This window comes from Thrips palmi, unplaced genomic scaffold (genome assembly GCF_012932325.1).
Source record: "Thrips palmi isolate BJ-2018 unplaced genomic scaffold, TpBJ-2018v1 HiC_scaffold_19, whole genome shotgun sequence".
NCBI classification, from domain to species: domain Eukaryota; kingdom Metazoa; phylum Arthropoda; class Insecta; order Thysanoptera; family Thripidae; genus Thrips; species Thrips palmi.
Genome location: NW_023144628.1, coordinates 11,997,553 through 12,015,501, shown reverse-complemented (window position 1 = coordinate 12,015,501; position 17,949 = coordinate 11,997,553). Strand labels below are relative to the sequence as shown.

Genomic DNA, 17,949 nt, shown 5'->3' with positions numbered 1-17,949 from the left:
CGACCATCAACAAAGAAACACAAGGGACAGTGTGATTTGACAAAGAGATTTAGTTTTAGTGCACAGGCCCCACGGATGTAAACAAATAATATTCCCGCGCAAAACTTCTGGTGGAGAGTATGAGAAAATTATACGCTGAGTTTTTCATAACACCTATTCGGTTTGCTTTGCTTGATTTTTTTCTCTGGTGCGACGTTCAATAAATGTCTATTGATTGTCAGTTTTCAACGCTCTGTCCACTACTCTCTAATCTTCTCAGTGAATAATTTCAATGTTCTTTGTTTTCTGCTGTTAGATTCTGCCATATGAGTGAATGAGTTCTGGTCGATTAATACAGATATCGCGCAAGGGTTAGGCTGGAGGTGGGTCAATTTGATGTGTTCTCATGATTCCACTTTATTAAACATGTTTCCTACTTGACAAGGGTTGAATCCTCCTTTTCAAACAAGTTTAAATTTGCACGAGGTTCAAATAAAGAATTTTAGTCAAACAATCAACCACGCTTGAATAAGGGTTGCAGTTGTCACGACACTTTAGTTCATCATTGTTTTTCTCTAATTTCAGGCATCATAACAATGAGCAATGTCCTATACCGAGTTAGAACACGGTTATCAAGGTTTGAAGAAAGCACGTCCAGCATTTTATTTTGGTGATTCTACTGTGCGGGTGAACCATCGGGTAAGTGGACTGTTCACAATCTTTCTCCCTCTCGATGTCCTACTACCCTAAATATGTTAAATTTGCAAGAGCCCAAAACTTACCGGCGCATAATGTGTTATGCTTCTGGTTATTTTTCTCTTAAACAAATCATTTTGTGTCTTATGCTTCCATTGTCTTTATATGGGTTTTCAGCTTCCATAATTAATTAAATTTTTCTGTATTAAGCTCAGAATAGAATGAACTTAGTGATGTTACTTGCAGTCACCACAAACAATGTTGTCAATATTGTTTTCCATATTTTCTGATCACATATAATAATATAGTATAATACTCCAGTGAGCTTCAGTAGTTGTTTTATTTCTCAACAGTGGTGCTGGTGATGGATCATTACTTGAGCTCGGTTCCAGATGTGTATATCGTGGATATCGACAATACTGCAGAGCCTTACTGGCTCCACATGGTAGCACAGAATTATTTACTCAATCAAATGTTTGATTTTTTTTTTTTTTCATGGTGCAATGCATGGTTCTATATAAAATAGAAGAAATGAGAAACATTTTATCATACAGTGCTTACAGCATCTGAAACACTTTTTTTCTCTCTCCAATTCCTATTTAAAAGAAGGAATTCCTTCAAAAAAAATCTTGATTTTTTAAATTAGTCTTCAGCTTCTCTTTTCCTCTGTTTGGAACAAAAATCACTTGCTGTGTGTCTGTGTGTTGTTACCAAGTTGCTTTGCATAACAGCTCTGACAAACACTAAGCCCCAAAAAGACAATTTAAGAAAAAGAATTGTGGTTTTAAGTTCTATTTCTTTAGATTTGCATCCTTCAACACTTCACTTACCCTTCAAAATTTTGATGTGGTTATGTTTTGAAAATTTCCTTTGGCTGTGGGTATCTAGGGCCAGTTTTGTCTCTTGTCACTCCACCTTGTCGTGCTGTATCCTTGCTACTGGTTTCCACCAGTCCTTCTCCCCACCCCTTCCCTCTCTTAGTTTCTCTTTCTCTCTAGTCTTCCTCTCTCATTGGAGAACAGCATGGCAGCTTGTTTGCCTGCCTTATCTCTATTGTTTAGGAAGGAAGATGTTCTTCTATTAAGTGCTCCACAAGAACTGCTGTTCGTTTTGTGCTCCCTGCCGCCTCTGGCCTCCTCTTATCTTAGTTTGGACAAGTAATGTGGTCAAATCTCTAAAGTGTTCCAGTAACCCAATCATTCTGAGGTGTCTTTGGTTCTGACAGTGCTCTTGTAATGACCCCAATGGAATTATTTTGAATTGCAGAACTGCCATGGAATGAATCTATTGTGCCTTTGTGAAAGTGTGTGGGCGTGTTGTTCATTCTTTGGTTTCAAAGACTACTGAATTTTATTTGACCAGTCCAATGGATCCGTGGAATTGGTGGAAAGGGTGGTGGCGTCTGAAACGTTGGAGAAGCAATGAAAAGGAAGTTGTTTTCTGTGAAGAATGCGTATGTGTTTTCCTATTCAAATCTGTCTCAGTGTCCATTTGCGTGTCATGTCTTTTGCTGTGCAGGAGATGTTGGATGTCTTCGTTAATTGGTGGATGTCAATTAGCATTTAAGTCTGGATGCACTGTCTCACAAGAAGCTTAGTTAACCTGTACATCCTCCAAATCTACTCATAAGTAATATTTAATCCAAGCTACAGTGTCTTTACCAAAAAATAAATTCTCTGAAATCTTATTAAACTTTTTTGTCTCATTAGTGGTTTTATAAAATATTGTTTCATTCTGAAGATAGTGGTTCCAGCACTAATATGCATCAAAATTGCTTCTCCTTGTTTTGTTTAAGGATTTGCTTGAATTATGTGGGGGAGGGAACTTATTGTTTGCTATTGTTTATAAAAACAATGGTTAACAATCATTAATCATCTAACAATTTTGTGGTGAACCAGGTTCCATGCATGCTTCATGGATGAATAGCTGCTCCAGTGATACTTCTACAGTTGGTTTCAAGCCTACTAAAAATGTGTGCATCTTATATGCATTCTGTACAGTCAATGAGATATTATATGCTGGTGAGATTTAAATTTTTACATTTATTGAGTATCCTATTGGATTTTTATTTGTTCGTAATATTGTTTCACGTAGTAATTTCATGATTGAATTGTAGAAATTTCTATTATCTAGTTTGGTAACTAAGTATATCTGGTCTGGCTTCTTAAGGTTATTTGTGTTAATGTGGGCTCCATGGACTTGATCTTTTTTGCTCCCATATTTTTCTGGTTCTGTTTTTAGGTGCTTTTTTTTCTCCCCGTTTTCTTTCAGTTCATTGTTTTAACGTATCACTGTATACAGTTACAAATTTAATAATGTATTATCACTCACACACGTCAAAATGTCAAAATGCTGGAAGAATTTTATTAATTGACTAGTTTTGAGCCTGTTTCACCATTCAGACCCCAAAGCATCAGCACCTTAAAGCTTTGGTCTGTGTCCTATGCATTGCTTTTTTTGTTCCTGTAACTTTACATACAAAAACTTGTGTTGATTGAACGGCTTGTCATCATTTCTTGTGAGGTTTATAGCTTGCTTTTAACAAGTTTTAACAAGATTCACATTTGGAGAACTTAGTATTATTGAATGGCATATTTTATCAAATCTGTTGCATGCAGTGTTCGACGGACGTGCCTCTTGAACTCTGTTGCAGCCAGCAAGGACCTGTCGGGCTTACCAACAGCGTGTGGACACCGTGCTGGCTGTTGTATATTGCATGCGTGTGGTCTTTTGTCGCAACCAATGTTGTCTATAGTAAAAGTATGCTGTTCGCTTTGTGACGTCATTTTGGGTGTTGATGAAATGCTGGTGATTGGCTGTGTGACCAGAGGTCCCATTGAATGATGCTTCGAAAATATTAATTGTGCCTGTCTATTGTGTGTGTGCGTGCGCGCGCGCTTGAAATTTTAGTAAGAGTAGCTCACGAATACTACCGACGGTTGCCGCAGTAGACACAGAGTCGCGTGATCAGAGATAATCCAAGCGGTACGCGTCGTTTCAGAGTTAGGAACAGGCTCGGGTTCAAACACCAAGCCGTTAGCGGGCTGGCCTTTTTCCCGCCTATCCCATTAGCTCCGTGCTAAATTGAGAAGCCTCCCAATACGCTGGCGTGAAAAGCACACTTCTGTGATGGTCATTTGGTGACGAGCCAAGTCCTTTAGGGGTGGGGGCACTATTTGGGTCTCTATCGGGCCGCGTCTCACCTCGGCGGCCCTGGGGCCTGGGCCCTGGGGCGGCTGGCGGCCTCGGCGCGGGCCGTGTTGACATTGCCAGGGATGGCCCTGCTCGCTCTGCTCGAAGCCGGCAGCCTGTGGCACACGGCCTGCGAGTGCATCCGAGTCATAAAAAACCTGGTCGTAAGTCGTGCCTGTCGTCACTGCTGTGCCTGCAGTGCCGCCCCCCTCTCCGTTCTTTATCGTTATTCCCTCTTTCTGGCAGCCTGTCTGTCACCTTGCTGTCCCCTGCATGTGACCTCGAAGCGTTTCGCGTGGCGCCAGCTCAGACTCAGAGCCTAGGCTCGTCTGATAACCCCCAGTTCATCGCGCTCGAGTATATGCTCTCTCCTCATGTCGCCTCTCGATAGTCTAGCCCGTCATTTTGAGCTGTCAACGTCGTCGGCCCGTGTGCCTTGGCTGCGAGGCTGCGCGCATCCCACCGCGGCTTGCGCGGCGAGCACCATGTTTTCGCGGCAAATCCAGATCACCAAAGAGGAGTACTTGGACTTCTGGGTCAGTTGGAAGCAGGCACGGCACTCACATGATGCACTGTATGTCGAGCGCCAGCAGGATCGCGGCCAGAACCGGGCTGAACATAAATCGCTTTGGCGGCGGGACAAGTCGGTCGGATCCAGAGGCTCTCACCGTTTCCATGGCATTCCCTCCGCTACGCGCGGGGGGGAGGGGTGGGGGCTGGCGGGGGCTTCCCTCTCGTAGTCTCCGCCGCGCGGGCCCCCTATATCCATTCATCTTCCGACAAACAATAAATCCACTTTCAAATATTAAATTCGAATTTCTCTTAAAGTGCGTGCAATCCCATTGTCGTTATGGATAAACGCTACTTGGATTGGCTTTTCAAACACCAGTCTGGAAATCAAAACAGAAGTGTGACGCCGGTGACGTAGCCATTAGGATTAATTCTAATTTGTTCGAATTTGTGTGGTAGTGAGATTGAAACGTACTTAAGATTAGACATCTGAAGTGTGTTTTTAACTAATATGATAGCTCTTAGGTATACCGCTTGGAACCTAACTTGATTGACAGATTGACAGGCTAGCTAAGGAAGAATGGGCGTCGTTTTCTCTTGTTTTCCTGTACATACTGTCAAGGCTTGGCTTTGAGAGCCCTGCACTTGTCTGTTGAGTTGTTTTGCGGATAATGATGTCTTTTTGAACTCTCCAGGGAGATCTCGCCGAACTAGGCGACGATGAACTGTCCGGAGATGAGGGCAATCAGGTGCTTGTTGGCATCTGTGCTATGGCCAAAAAGTCCCAATCAAAGCCCATGAATGAGATACTCACGAGGCTACGAGAATTTGAGTATCTTAAAATGATAGTATTTCCTGAAGAAGTTATTTTAAAGGTGACTTAAGTCATAGTTGTCTTTTCCCTGGTTAAAAGGGTTGTTTATTCATAATTTGTGTTTAATGTGACAGAAACCTGTTGAGGAATGGCCATTGGTGGACTGCTTAATATCATTCCATTCAAAAGGATTTCCTTTGGACAAGGCAATACAGTATTCACAACTTAGGAGTCCTTTTATTATTAATAATCTGCACATGCAATATGATATTCAGGTATGTGAACTTGTTTTGGATCTTTTATACCATCTATTATACGAGTTTGTTACTGATTTAAATTATATTTTAGGATCGGAGGAAGGTTTATTCCATTTTAGCTGCCAATGGTATTGAAATACCACGATATGCTGTTTTAGATAGGGACTCACCTGATCCTAAACGTAAGTGGCTCATTATCTATAATGTTTGTTGTCTTTCCAATGCTGTCATGTTTATGTCTTGTGTTGTGTATCCATTGATGAATTTGCTTGATTTCTTAGATCATGAGTTGGTAGAGTCAGAAGATCATGTAGAAGTCAATGGTGTTGTCTTCAACAAGCCTTTTGTAGAAAAGCCTGTATCTGCAGAAGACCACAACATCTATATTTATTATCCAACTTCAGCTGGGGGCGGCAGCCAGAGACTCTTCAGGAAGGTAAGGTTTTGAACCTGTAAGAGCATGGGTCTTAGTGACTCTAAAGTATCAGAGTGGTTTCAACTTATGACTGAGGAAGTAATTGGTGCATGGAAGGTTTCCAGACACTTCTTTCTAGATACCAGATAAATACATCTATTTTTTAAAAGCAAAAGTAACATCTATACATAAGTGCCTTGCTTATAGAAGGTTTTCAGCGTCAGTATTTTGGAAACAGCTGTATGTTGTAAACTAGTAAACTCTCTTTGTGCATGCTTAGCTTTGTTATTTGTGGCCTACATTATCATGCAGTAGTAATCTTTAAAGCTTTTGATCATGTTTTTCATGTGCTCGACAAGAAATTTCAAAATTTGTATTTTCTTTTGTTCTCTTTGCTTTTATTTAACTTTCCCATTGTTCACACAGAAATAGGTAAAATTGAATGAGCACATTTTCATCTGTGTCATGCCCCCCAGTTCCACATTTATTTTTTCTAGGCTGTAGGTGCTGAAGGTATATGACTTTCTTGACTAAAATGAGGAGGAAGAAAGGGTTCAAATCTTAGTGGCATTTTAGTTAGGGAAAGTAGTCACAATAGAGAATGAAAAAAAGAAAAAGTTAAGGATGCAGTGGAAATCAGATAGTTGGCGTATTGTGCTTGTTGTTTCAGCCGACGCACAGAAAGAAAGCAGGGGAGGTTAGGAGTTGCTTACAACAGCTGCCCCGCAAAAGCAACGTTGTAGTTGTGAGTTTATTTTAAGGAATTTTTTTAATGCTTGGCTCATATCATGCATTTAGACTCAAAGTGTCCTTCAATTTATGACATACTTTCACTCATTGTACATGGTGCCAAAATTTTATCTCATTCTCAAAGCAATGCCCTTACGACACTTTATTTATTCCTAATTTTTAAAAGTGCCAACAAGATTGATTTCTTCCTTGTCATAAATTTTATATCTGCAAGCAACGCCTGCTTTGCCTTGTAGAATATGGAAATTTGTTTGGCATAGTGTACAAGGTTTTACTCACTTTGAACTGAAATGCAAATTTCTAGTGTCAGGTATCTTCATATTTCTTCTGCATTTCTCTCTTTCCTTCTTCATTTTTTAAAGACCCGATTATGTTTCACTTGCAGTGATTGATACTGGCAAATGTAACAGAAATACGCATGTTTGCTGTACATTTTGCTACAAGGGTTTTCAATAGGTGTAAAATATTGATACAATAAAATTGCTTTCAGTTCAGAGGAATTTTTCTATGACTCTGCAGACTTAACAAGCATGACTTCAGTATGTTATTGCACTAAGTGGTGCAAAGTGGAGCTACTATACCTCTGGGATTGCATCCAGTTTTAATTGATTTTCGTATTTAAGCTTAATTTTCTATACTTCACTGGTTTTGATTGTATTGTTTCAAATGCAATGAACTCTGTGGACCTGAGTCATAAACACAAAGCAATTCTGTTCTTTTAGCCTATGGTTCCAGCTGGGAGACTTCAGTGGCATCATTATTGTATGTTGTTACCCCATTTATAAGCTTCTGAATCAGAATGTGGCTTTCTATACAAAAAGCTTTTTGTGTGCCTCTGCTTCTATTAATGTGATGAAAGTAAATCAGTTTGTAGCTTTGGAGTTTCAAGAATTTTTACTAATGAGTGTGAATAAATATGTCCTCAGTTTTCTCTGAAATGATTTAATGCTTTTTATATTTTAGTAACTTCCACTGAAATTTTACATTTGAACAAAGGAACTCCTATTTTTAACATTGAGGTAAACAATTGTTTTAAGAAAATATGTTATTTTCTGTTTTAGATTGGGAGCCGTAGCAGTGTTTACTCTCCAGAGTCACGAGTGCGTAAAACTGGTTCTTTTATATATGAAGATTTTATGCCAACTGATGGAACTGATGTCAAGGTAGGATGGTTCCCTTCTTTTGTTGTGTGATAAACTCCATTCATATAGTTTCATGGAATTTGTTTAAAAATTTGTTGTCAGGTCTATACTGTGGGACCTGACTATGCACATGCTGAGGCTCGCAAATCTCCAGCTCTTGATGGCAAAGTGGAACGTGATTCTGAAGGAAAGGAGATTAGATACCCAGTTATCTTAACAAATGCAGAGAAATTAATTTCTCGGCGAGTTTGTCTAGCATTTAAGCAGACTGTTTGTGGCTTTGATCTACTTAGGGCAAATGGTCGCTCTTATGTATGTGATGTTAATGGATTTAGCTTTGTCAAAAACTCAAACAAATACTATGACGACTCTGCCAAAATTTTAGGGAACATGATCCTTCGGGAACTTGCTCCTACTCTCCACATTCCATGGTCTGTCCCATTTCAGCTTGATGACCCTCCATTTGTGCCTACAACCTTTGGTAAAATGTAAGTGAAAATTTTAGATAATTTTAGAAATTTTCTTTTCAATCTAAACAAACTTTTACTGACTTTTTTTTACAGGATGGAATTAAGATGTGTTGTAGCTGTCATTCGGCATGGAGACAGAACACCTAAGCAGAAAATGAAAGTTGAAGTTCGTCATCCTAAGTAAGCTCAGATATTTTAAAAAACTTAATAACATTTTTTTCAAAATTCTTGTTTTTTATACTTATTTATCCATCTTAATTTTTTCAGATTCTTTGAAATATTTGCCAAGTATGATGGGTACAAACATGGTCATGTAAAATTGAAGAGACCCAAACAGCTGCAAGAAATCTTGGACATAGCTCGGTCATTACTCTGTGATATTAAAACACATTCAGCGGACTGTGAGATAGAAGAGAAGCGGGGGAAACTGGAACAGTTAAAAAGTGTTCTGGAAATGTGAGTTCAAAATTTGTTGATCTTAAGATTAATTTTCATTTTGCATCCTACATTGTTTTCCCTTTCTTTCAGGTATGGACATTTCTCAGGAATTAATCGTAAAGTTCAGATGAAATACCAACCCAAAGGGAGGCCAAGGGGTTCAAGTAGCGATGATGGTACAGATCTTAGTACGAACATTTTTTTATTTTATTTTTTAGCTTTTATGTAATATATCAATCATGGCGCTTGTCTGTGAATTTGTTTGAAGTCAATATTTTGGGTGATAACCTGCACATGGTGCAGAAGAGAATGCTGCATTTTAAATTACAACTGACTCAACATTTTCTCAGGAGTGCTTCAGTTTGAAGTAGCACTATTATCCTGTTATGGAATACATTTCCTATGTGGTCTCATTGAATTTTTCCTCTTGCTTTCTTTGAATTTGATAGATGCTCCAAAGGAACCATCATTGGTTCTAATTTTAAAATGGGGAGGAGAACTCACACCTGCAGGCCGTATCCAGGCAGAAGAATTAGGTCGAATATTTAGGTGCATGTATCCTGGAGGACAAGGTAAGCTTATAATTAGTACATATTCACTACATTCTAAATTGATTCTTTCCCAATGCTGAGATTATTTTAATCAAATACAGTAGTTGTGTTCTCTAATCAAGCTTTGGTTTGAAATTGAGAATTGAGGCTCCTCAAGTGAACATACTTTGTTTCCTGAATGTTATCATTCGTTTTCTGATGATGTACATAAATTTCTTAAAATATGATTGCTTTGAAAGCCCTACACTATGGCTTTAAGCCTTTTCTATCTTCAACTTGTTAAATCTTGGGACCGACTGAGTAGTTCTAAGTTAGTCTCAACGTTATTCATGTTGTACCAATTCATCTGTTTGAAACAAAACAAAAATAATGAAGAAGAGACAAAAAGAAAACCATGGTTACTCCAATTCCAGGCATTAATCACTTTGAGACTTTATAGTGCTGTGCACATGCACGTCATGCTTTTTATACAGTGACCTGTCCATTGGGCGTCAGGTGGAGCGCTCGTAGCCTCTATTGCTTAATGAGTGAAGCTTGGATGGTTCGAGTGCAATATATTAAGTAACCAGGTTTTGAGTTTTACTGTACTAGTCTTGAAGCGTAAGAGCTGGAACTCATCTCACCCCCTGGGGGACTCGCACACCACTTAAGACATCGCTGCTGAGCTCTTCCTGGAACTCTTCCCGATGTATGTGTTGGATTGTATGTGAGTTTTGTGTAAACTAGGAATGGGAAACTGAAGGAAAGGCTTAACTAACTGTCATTGAGCTAATCATCCCCTACCATTCCTATACCTATGCCTGATTGCTTGCTATCAAAGGGTACACGTCCTTTTTGTCAATGAGAAGCTTCTTAACACAAATATAGAGTAATCGTTGACTGTATTTTGCTTTTATTGCTAACTAACACTTTGTGGAAGAACGAGAATTGTATTCCATCTTTTTTGCCGACTGAAGATATGATATTAACAAATATTATGCTAAAAATATTGCATTTTCTGTAGAAGATGTGTACATACATTTAGAGTAATCTCGCTGATTAGATACTATTTAATTTAGCAAAAATGCCAAATGCATTTTGGCTGCAAGTTTATTCCTTATAGCCATGAAAAGTTTTGCCTTACATTCTGCTGTTTTTTTTTTTTTTTTTTTTTAATCGGTCTTTACGTGAGATTTCTTGTGCAAAGTTTGGTCTCTGAAACCAACTACTCAAGTTAACAAAGTCACAACAATCACTGTGTCATCACATTTTCGTCACCTGTACTGAACCAAAAAGGGCCTACACTCACTTGTCATGCCTGCCACACTGTTTTGTGCAAAATTTGCATGGTGTGTAAAGTGGGTCCTGTCCTTTCTGTCATACCAGCTAGCTGCCTAAAGCTGCTGCGCCTTTTGGCTCAACAATCAACTATAACTGAATTACTTTGGCTAATGTTTACTTGTTATGGCTTCTAGCTTGCATCAAAAAATTTAACCCTTCATAAATAATACAAGTTGGGACTTTTAACAAAAATTCTGTAGATTCTAGCCTGGTTAAGGCAAGTTGCTAGCACTGTCAAGTGGTGATGGTATCTTTAGTACTGTTGGTTGCATGAATTGCAAGTGTACAGATATTACTATAACTTTAAAATTTCTTATTCACAAATGGCTTTTGAGACCCAAGTATCCATCAAAGAGAGTTCCTTTGATACTTTTAATCTGGAAATCATGTGTTTTCCTCTTGTACACATCCTGCATTTTTCAAAGGTAGAAAACACTTTAAAAACAGAGCAAAGAATTTGTGTCCCTCTTCTTTCAATATTATGTTGTCTTAAGGTGTCTCCCGGTGTGTCGCACAGCTTTCATACTTTGTTTCTCACAACCTCCCAAAATTCACTTGTTCATTAACATCTGTTAATATCCGTGCCTCCTCGTACCCTTTGCTGACGTGTGTGAATGTGTGTGCGTGCAAAAAAAGAATTGCTTGAATTTTAAGAAAAAGAAAGGTTGGATCAATGTTGCCCTGGCTGCCTGTGGGGTTTTTAATCGGGAAATATAGGTAGCTTAACTGGCTTTTAAATTTGATGTCCCTCACCTAAACTGCTGGCAGTGAGTCAATTGTGTTGCGAGTCTGAAGGGAGTGTGGTGATGAACATTTGATGGACACAGGTGAGTATGCAGGCACGCAGGGTTTGGGGTTGCTGCGACTCCATTCAACGTACCGCCATGATCTCAAGATATATGCGTCCGATGAGGGACGTGTTCAGATGACAGCAGCAGCTTTTGCCAAAGGACTGTTGGCATTGGAAGGAGAGTTGACACCAATCCTGGTCCAGATGGTGAAGAGTGCCAACACTAATGGACTTCTAGACAATGACTGTGATTCCAGCAAGGTTCAAAACATGTAAGTGGAAGGATCTGTTTTTTTCTTGTTACCTGTGTTATTTTATGTGCCGTCTTTCATATACATACAATTGTATATTTCCCGTTTTTTCCCTGCAGAGCAAAATCGAGGCTGAACGAGCTGATGCAGCAAGATCGAGAACTTAATTCAGATGACAGAGCCAAAATTAACCCATGTAATTCCCTAAGTATAGATCAAGCCCTTGATTTTGTAAAGAATCCTGTTGCTTGCTGTGAGAGGATGCAGGACTTGATACAGAAGCTTGTGGAAATAGTCCATGTTAAGAGAGATGACCCTAAAACACGAGGTGATTATTTATTTTATTTTCTTTGTAAGTATTATGCTATTATTCAATTTTTTCCCCTTTCCTTATCTTTAAACTCTTTTTCTAGATGCCATTCTTTACCATGGGGAGACATGGGAACTTATGGGACGCCGATGGGGCAAGATTGAAAAAGATTTCAGTACGAAAAACAAGAAATTTGACATCTCTAAAATTCCTGACATTTATGATTGTATCAAGTATGATCTTCAACATAACCAGCATACTTTGCAATTTGAGCAGGCAGAAGAACTGTACATGTATGCAAAATACATGGCCGATATTGTTATACCTCAGGTGAAGATTTTTGGACAAGTCTCTTACTATTTTCTCCTATGGTTGCTTTTGTTTTACCTTCTTTAATATTATTATTTTCTGTATACTCAGGAATATGGTCTAACACAGCAGGAAAAGTTAGCCATAGGTCAAGGTATTTGCACTCCTCTGTTGAAGAAAATTCGAGCTGACTTACAGCGAAATATTGAGGAGGAATGTGATGGAGAAGCTACTGTTAATAGGCTGAATCCTAGGTTTGTTACATCATTTTGTGTCTTCAATTTTTATTACCATAGTCTCATTTATTTTTTAAATTTTCAAAAGTGACAATATCAATTTATTTTTTTCCTAGATACTCGCATGGTGTTTCAAGTCCAGGAAGGCATGTGCGAACAAGACTGTACTTCACAAGTGAAAGTCATGTTCACTCACTTCTTACAGTGCTTCGTTTTGGTGGATTACTAAATGTAAGACCTTATTCCTTGTATAATGCTCTTAAACGGCTTTCATTTATTTCTTGCTGAATTTTTGTTTTGGCAGGAGGTGAAAGATGAGCAATGGAGGCGAGCTATGGAATATGTGAGCATGGTTTCAGAACTGAATTACATGTCCCAAATTGTTGTCATGCTATATGAGGATCCAACCAAAGATCCTTATTCAGAGGAAAGGTGTGTTTCCAGTGAAGCTGTTAATAATAATAATTATTGTGCAGTAATAATAATAATTAAACTAACTCTTGTGTTGCTGTTCTTTTCTGCTTGTGTTTGAAGGTTTCATGTTGAGCTCCACTTCAGCCCTGGAGTCAATTGTTGTGTTCAGAAGAATCTTCCTCCAGGTCCTGGTTTTCGCCCACATAGCCGTAATGAATCTAATAAGCCTTCCAATTTGGTAAGCACAGGCTTAAAAGGTTTATGCTGTTTTGCTTTGTAATTCTGCGTTGCACATGTCATTTCAATTTTTTCCCTGTCTTTTTTTAACAGGAGGAATCTGAATTAGAGGAAGATAATGGCAGCTTACCATCTGGATCACCCCAACCACCGGTACAAATATACTCCTTGGAATTTTTCTTCCATTTTTCTAAAACAATTTATCCATTACAGTAATTTGATTTTTTTTGTAATTTTTTAAGGAAATTCCTCCGGAAGTGGAGCTTACTCCGCCAGTACCAATTGATGGAGAAAAACAATCCAACATCAAAGTTTCTAAACCTATTCCAATTAAGTAAGAACAACCAAGCCAAAGTTCTTTATTCTGTTAACTATCCCTCATCTTTGTTTCAAATTTTAACCATGTGGTTCTTTTACACAGAGTGTCCCCAAGTAGGGTAGGTAGTGGTGGTAATGTTTCCAGCCGCCTTGTCTCAGATATTTCGGAAGAAGGTGATCCACAACATAGCAGTTCGTACTCAGGTGCACCTAAAAATGAGGTAGATACTGAACACAGAAGCCGCAGCTTTGAACAGGCAAGAACTGAACCAACAACCTCCCATGGAACGGGTAATAGATATATTCTTCCGAACTAAGAGATTTGTTTTACCAAAGGATGCAAAATTTATGTATTTGTCTTTTGTTTAATTTTGCAGCTGAGTCTAGGATGCTCCACCAGAGTCTTGATGCAGTTAATAAGCCAGGTAAGGCTGTGCCTGGAGTGTTTTCGTTAATAATGTGCCGCATGATCTTCTTTTGTTCATCTTAAAACTGTGCTTTCTGCCTCTGAGCTGAGTGTAAAGATGTAGGATGATTTTGTAAGCATTTCAGAATATCACTCTGACAGTTTCATGTGGTGGAATCATCTGAATCCTCCACGATAAATGAAATGGTGTTGAAAAGACATTGCCAATTTACTTAATCTTGTAACATTTTTATCTCATCTATTCATTTGTTGCTCAGTTTTATCACTAATTCTTCAAGTTGATGTTGAAACTTTAACTTCCTTATGCATAGTTAAGCGCCTACTGCAGCGCTACTTGCACTCCTTTTCAACCTTGTTTGCTTCAATCTTTTAACAATGTTCTGTATTAGTAATATGAGTCCCAAATTCATATTTATTAACTTAAAGCTGTGCACCTAGAATTTTTTCTTCTTTACTTTCTAGTGCCTTTGCTGGCACACTGATAGTGCTAGTGCTTCTAAGGATGCACTTCATAATCATTTTACGATGTTTCCTATATTGGGGACGTGGGCAATCACTTATTTCATAAGATAGTTCCAAATCTAAAATTTCACTGACCACAGAATATGAATTGGTCGTATTTTTGCAATGATGTATGGATGGTTCTAGAAAGGAGCCTTATGGATTGAAATACTTAGCTATTGGTCTGATAGCACAGCAGTTTTTGCGTCAAAATTGTTGATCTTTGAATCAAGCAAAAATGCGACATGAGGCAATTGGTGCAGTGGTGTTTGCTGTGTTTGTTTGTGTGTCCCGTGAGCTCATCTGGATGGAGACGTCCGTGCCGGTGCCCGCCGGGGCCAACCTGCCCTCTTAAATTGGTCCCACAATCCTCTCATGCCAGCTTGTGCTCTCTTTCCGTTTTAAATGACTAGCCAACATGTTCTCTCTTGGGGAATTTGTGTGCTTGGTTGAGAAAGTAACTGAAAGGCAGCAGGTAGCTGGCATCTAAAATGTTGTGAGAGGGTGTGTGGTGACCTGTCCCACCGTCCCCCCTTTTTTTTCCACTCCATAACCTCAGCACTCATTCCATTCCTTTCGTGCTACCATGCATTGCTCTTGCATGCTCAACCACAGCGTTACTTCTAACAAGTGCAGTTGGTTTCTCTTCTAAGTTTGTGCGCATGATTTAAAGTTCTTTATAATACAGAATAATAGTTCCTCAACTAATTTGTTATTGTTCTGTTATGTTTGGCTGTTTTTCTTTAAAACAAATTAACATTTCAGTAAGTAAAACCTGCTGTTATTGGAAAAATTTCAAACCTTCTAAAAAAAAATTTGTAACCAATTCAAAAGGTTCAAAGTCATTACAAATTTTCTGTAAATTCTTTTTTATTCATATTTAAATTTTTTATGGAAGTAGCTGCTGTTGCCCATTATCTCGCTTTACAATTCTGTTTCTTTTGTTTCCTCTCTCTCTCTCACACACACACACCTCTTTGTCTGTTCATCCTGGCTTTTTAACTGACCTCAAATACTCATTAACTGTACACTCATCCCTTGTATTCCTGTGGTGGTCATCACTATCCAGACTTGAACTGTCCTTTTCCGATATACATCAAGCATTCAGATCTTTTGCCCCTTCTGCAGAGCAGAGGCAAACGTCTTAGCAGCTCTGCTGACAATATTCTTCAAGACCCCGATTCCCCTCCTCCCCCCAGTACGTCCGAGCCCACCAGCTCCCCTAGTTCCCCTGACGGAAGCAACCCTGAGCAGAGACAGCTCTTGGTCCTGTGCAAGCGTCTCAGCAGCTCAACCAGCAGCATTCATTCAAGCCAGGACTCTGACATAGCTACCCCATTGATCGCACCCACTCGAAGACAGGCTCAACCAAAAAGGTTGAGCCTCCCCGCCCCTCCACACCCCCACCCCCTGACTAGCTACTTGACCACCTGTCCCGAGAACTCATCCTTGCCCTTGCCCGGTTCCCAACCCCCTTTTCTCGTGCACTCTCTGTCCTCTCCTGCCTTGCCCCTACCCTACCCTGATGCGAACCCACCCTCCGCTTCCCTTGCGTTGTTAGAGCGCGCGTTGGTCCGGCGACATCGGCACAGCGTCTCCGGCCAGATGAGCTACTTCAAGATGCTCGGCTTCGGGCTCTCCCCGGGCGGGGGCTTCGTGGTCCAGCAGAAGAAGCCCGGCTGTGGCTCCACCAGCTCCCTGTTCTCCACCGCCGTCATTTCGGGCTCCAGCTCGGCCCCGAATCTTCGAGACATGATCCCCAGCACACCCTCCATATCAGGTAAAGAATGTTTTGTTGCGGAAGCCCAGGGCGCAGTACCTGGCAGTCACTTTTTAAAAATTATTCTTAATTTTATTATATTTTTAATTTTGTCCTATTACTACCTATATATATTTTTTTCGGTTAAATTTTACTGTTTCTCAAGCACCTGTTACGTTTCGTAAAATTTTTTCTTTTCAAATTTCCAGCTATAGATGGGTGTGGTGGTGTACCACCCATACGACCCTTGGAAACATTGCATAATGCTCTGTCTATGAAGCAGCTAGATGGATTCCTTGATGCTATGACATCTTCACTCCAACAGAAGACACCCATACCATCGCCTCCAAAAGTACCAAGTACCCCAACGCCTCAAAGTAAGTGGATTGCAAGTAGGTCGTCTGTCTACCAGCAATTTTTTTTTTGCTTACTCACTGTCAATGATTGGCATAAAACTCAGAACCTGTGACATGCATTTCAGATGTAACCCATGACAGTGATTACTCTTTAGCACGAGCTTCCCCCGATTTGTCCAGATTCAGCCTTAGCCTCCTTCAAGTCCCTTCTCAGCCAGAATGTTTATCAAAAAAACATTCCACTGACAAGATTCCAGAGGAAGATGGAACTGAATCTCACAATGCCTAATGGGCTGCTTTATACTTTAACTCTGCCTAATGCTATCAATGCACAGTGAAAATTAGTGATGGCAATTCTTTGAACACTTCTGAATGCCTTAGCTTTATGTGAAAATTTGCTTCCTTCTGTGTCACTTCTAGTTCCTCCTGAACTTTTAATATCAGAATCCCTCAGGTGCAATTGACAAACCTAATACTGATTTACACAAACATGTTTGATTTGATTTTCTTCTTATTTTGGATTTTTTATGTGTTTTCCTCATAGGTAACAGTTGGAGTATGTGGAGTAATGAGCCTCTAGGCTATGATTGTGGGGTTGACGTTTGTGGTGATGCTGGAAGTGAAGGTGGGGGAGTTGCAACTTGTGGGTGAGTAATTTTAAATTCATTTTATTTAGAGCTGAACTACTCATTTGTTTGGCAGCCTTTCCAAATTTGCTTTTGTGCATTCTTTTTCCAGTTATGGAAATTTGGGACTGGAAGGAGCTGGTAGTGGAGACCTGACCCCTTGCTCTGCTGGTTCAGAGCTAGAATTTGAAGATGATGAAACAGTTCATGCCTCTCATAGTGATCCAGTCAACATTACTAGAGAGCGTCCGACTGAGGACCACTCCTTTGTACAACAAGGATCGCCGGGCTTGTATCGGGAGTCAACCGGAGAAGATGAAGAAAAGGAGGAATCAACTCCCGTTCTTACTGTTGCCAGTAGTTTCACAGACAGTAGTTCAATACAACGAGGTTTTGTTATATCTGAAGAAAATTTGAAGAAAAAGTGATTAGAGCTTTTGCTATTTTTTTAAATATATAGATTTATTGAAGTGTGATCATGATTGGAAAGCTTTTAACTGTATTTTATAGAATGTATTGAGTTTGTAATATATTTTACATATTCTGCATCAATATTTTTATTTTTGCATGCCTTTGTCTCATTTCACAATCAAATAATCACATTTGAGGAAACCTTGTTGCATTTGTTCGGTATCATTCCCACAAGATTAATTCAAGCAGGAAATGCATTCAACATTTGGTTTCAATTTATTTTTTTTGAGCATAGATAACTGTTCATTTAACTTAATTTTTGTTCACAAGACTCCCAATTACTGGATCAAGGTCAATTCTGTCCATAAAAAAAAAGGGTCTATAAAAACACTAGGATTTACACCAAATGAAGTTGATCAATCGGTTATTAGAGAGCAAGGCTAATGTCCGGGAAGCTGAGGAATTTTAAA

General features: G+C 39.4%; 1 protein-coding gene across 1 annotated transcript; it reads left to right on the top strand.

Annotated features, from left to right (window-relative positions):
• Positions 1-131: 131 nt before the first annotated feature.
• Positions 132-17,620, top strand: LOC117646135 (inositol hexakisphosphate and diphosphoinositol-pentakisphosphate kinase). The gene is given in 29 exon segments (XM_034386858.1): positions 132-187; positions 296-362; positions 565-678; positions 5,073-5,252; positions 5,326-5,466; positions 5,540-5,630; positions 5,730-5,884; positions 6,534-6,608; positions 7,675-7,776; positions 7,858-8,243; positions 8,319-8,405; positions 8,493-8,681; positions 8,754-8,851; positions 9,113-9,235; positions 11,362-11,596; positions 11,695-11,903; positions 11,989-12,215; positions 12,306-12,448; positions 12,547-12,708; positions 12,710-12,862; positions 12,965-13,082; positions 13,175-13,234; positions 13,324-13,415; positions 13,503-13,690; positions 13,777-13,824; positions 15,397-16,107; positions 16,296-16,463; positions 16,987-17,089; positions 17,181-17,620. Coding segments are annotated over 27 exon segments (4,656 nt in total). The 5' UTR covers positions 132-187; positions 296-362; positions 565-582; the 3' UTR covers positions 17,497-17,620.
• Positions 17,621-17,949: the final 329 nt, after the last annotated feature.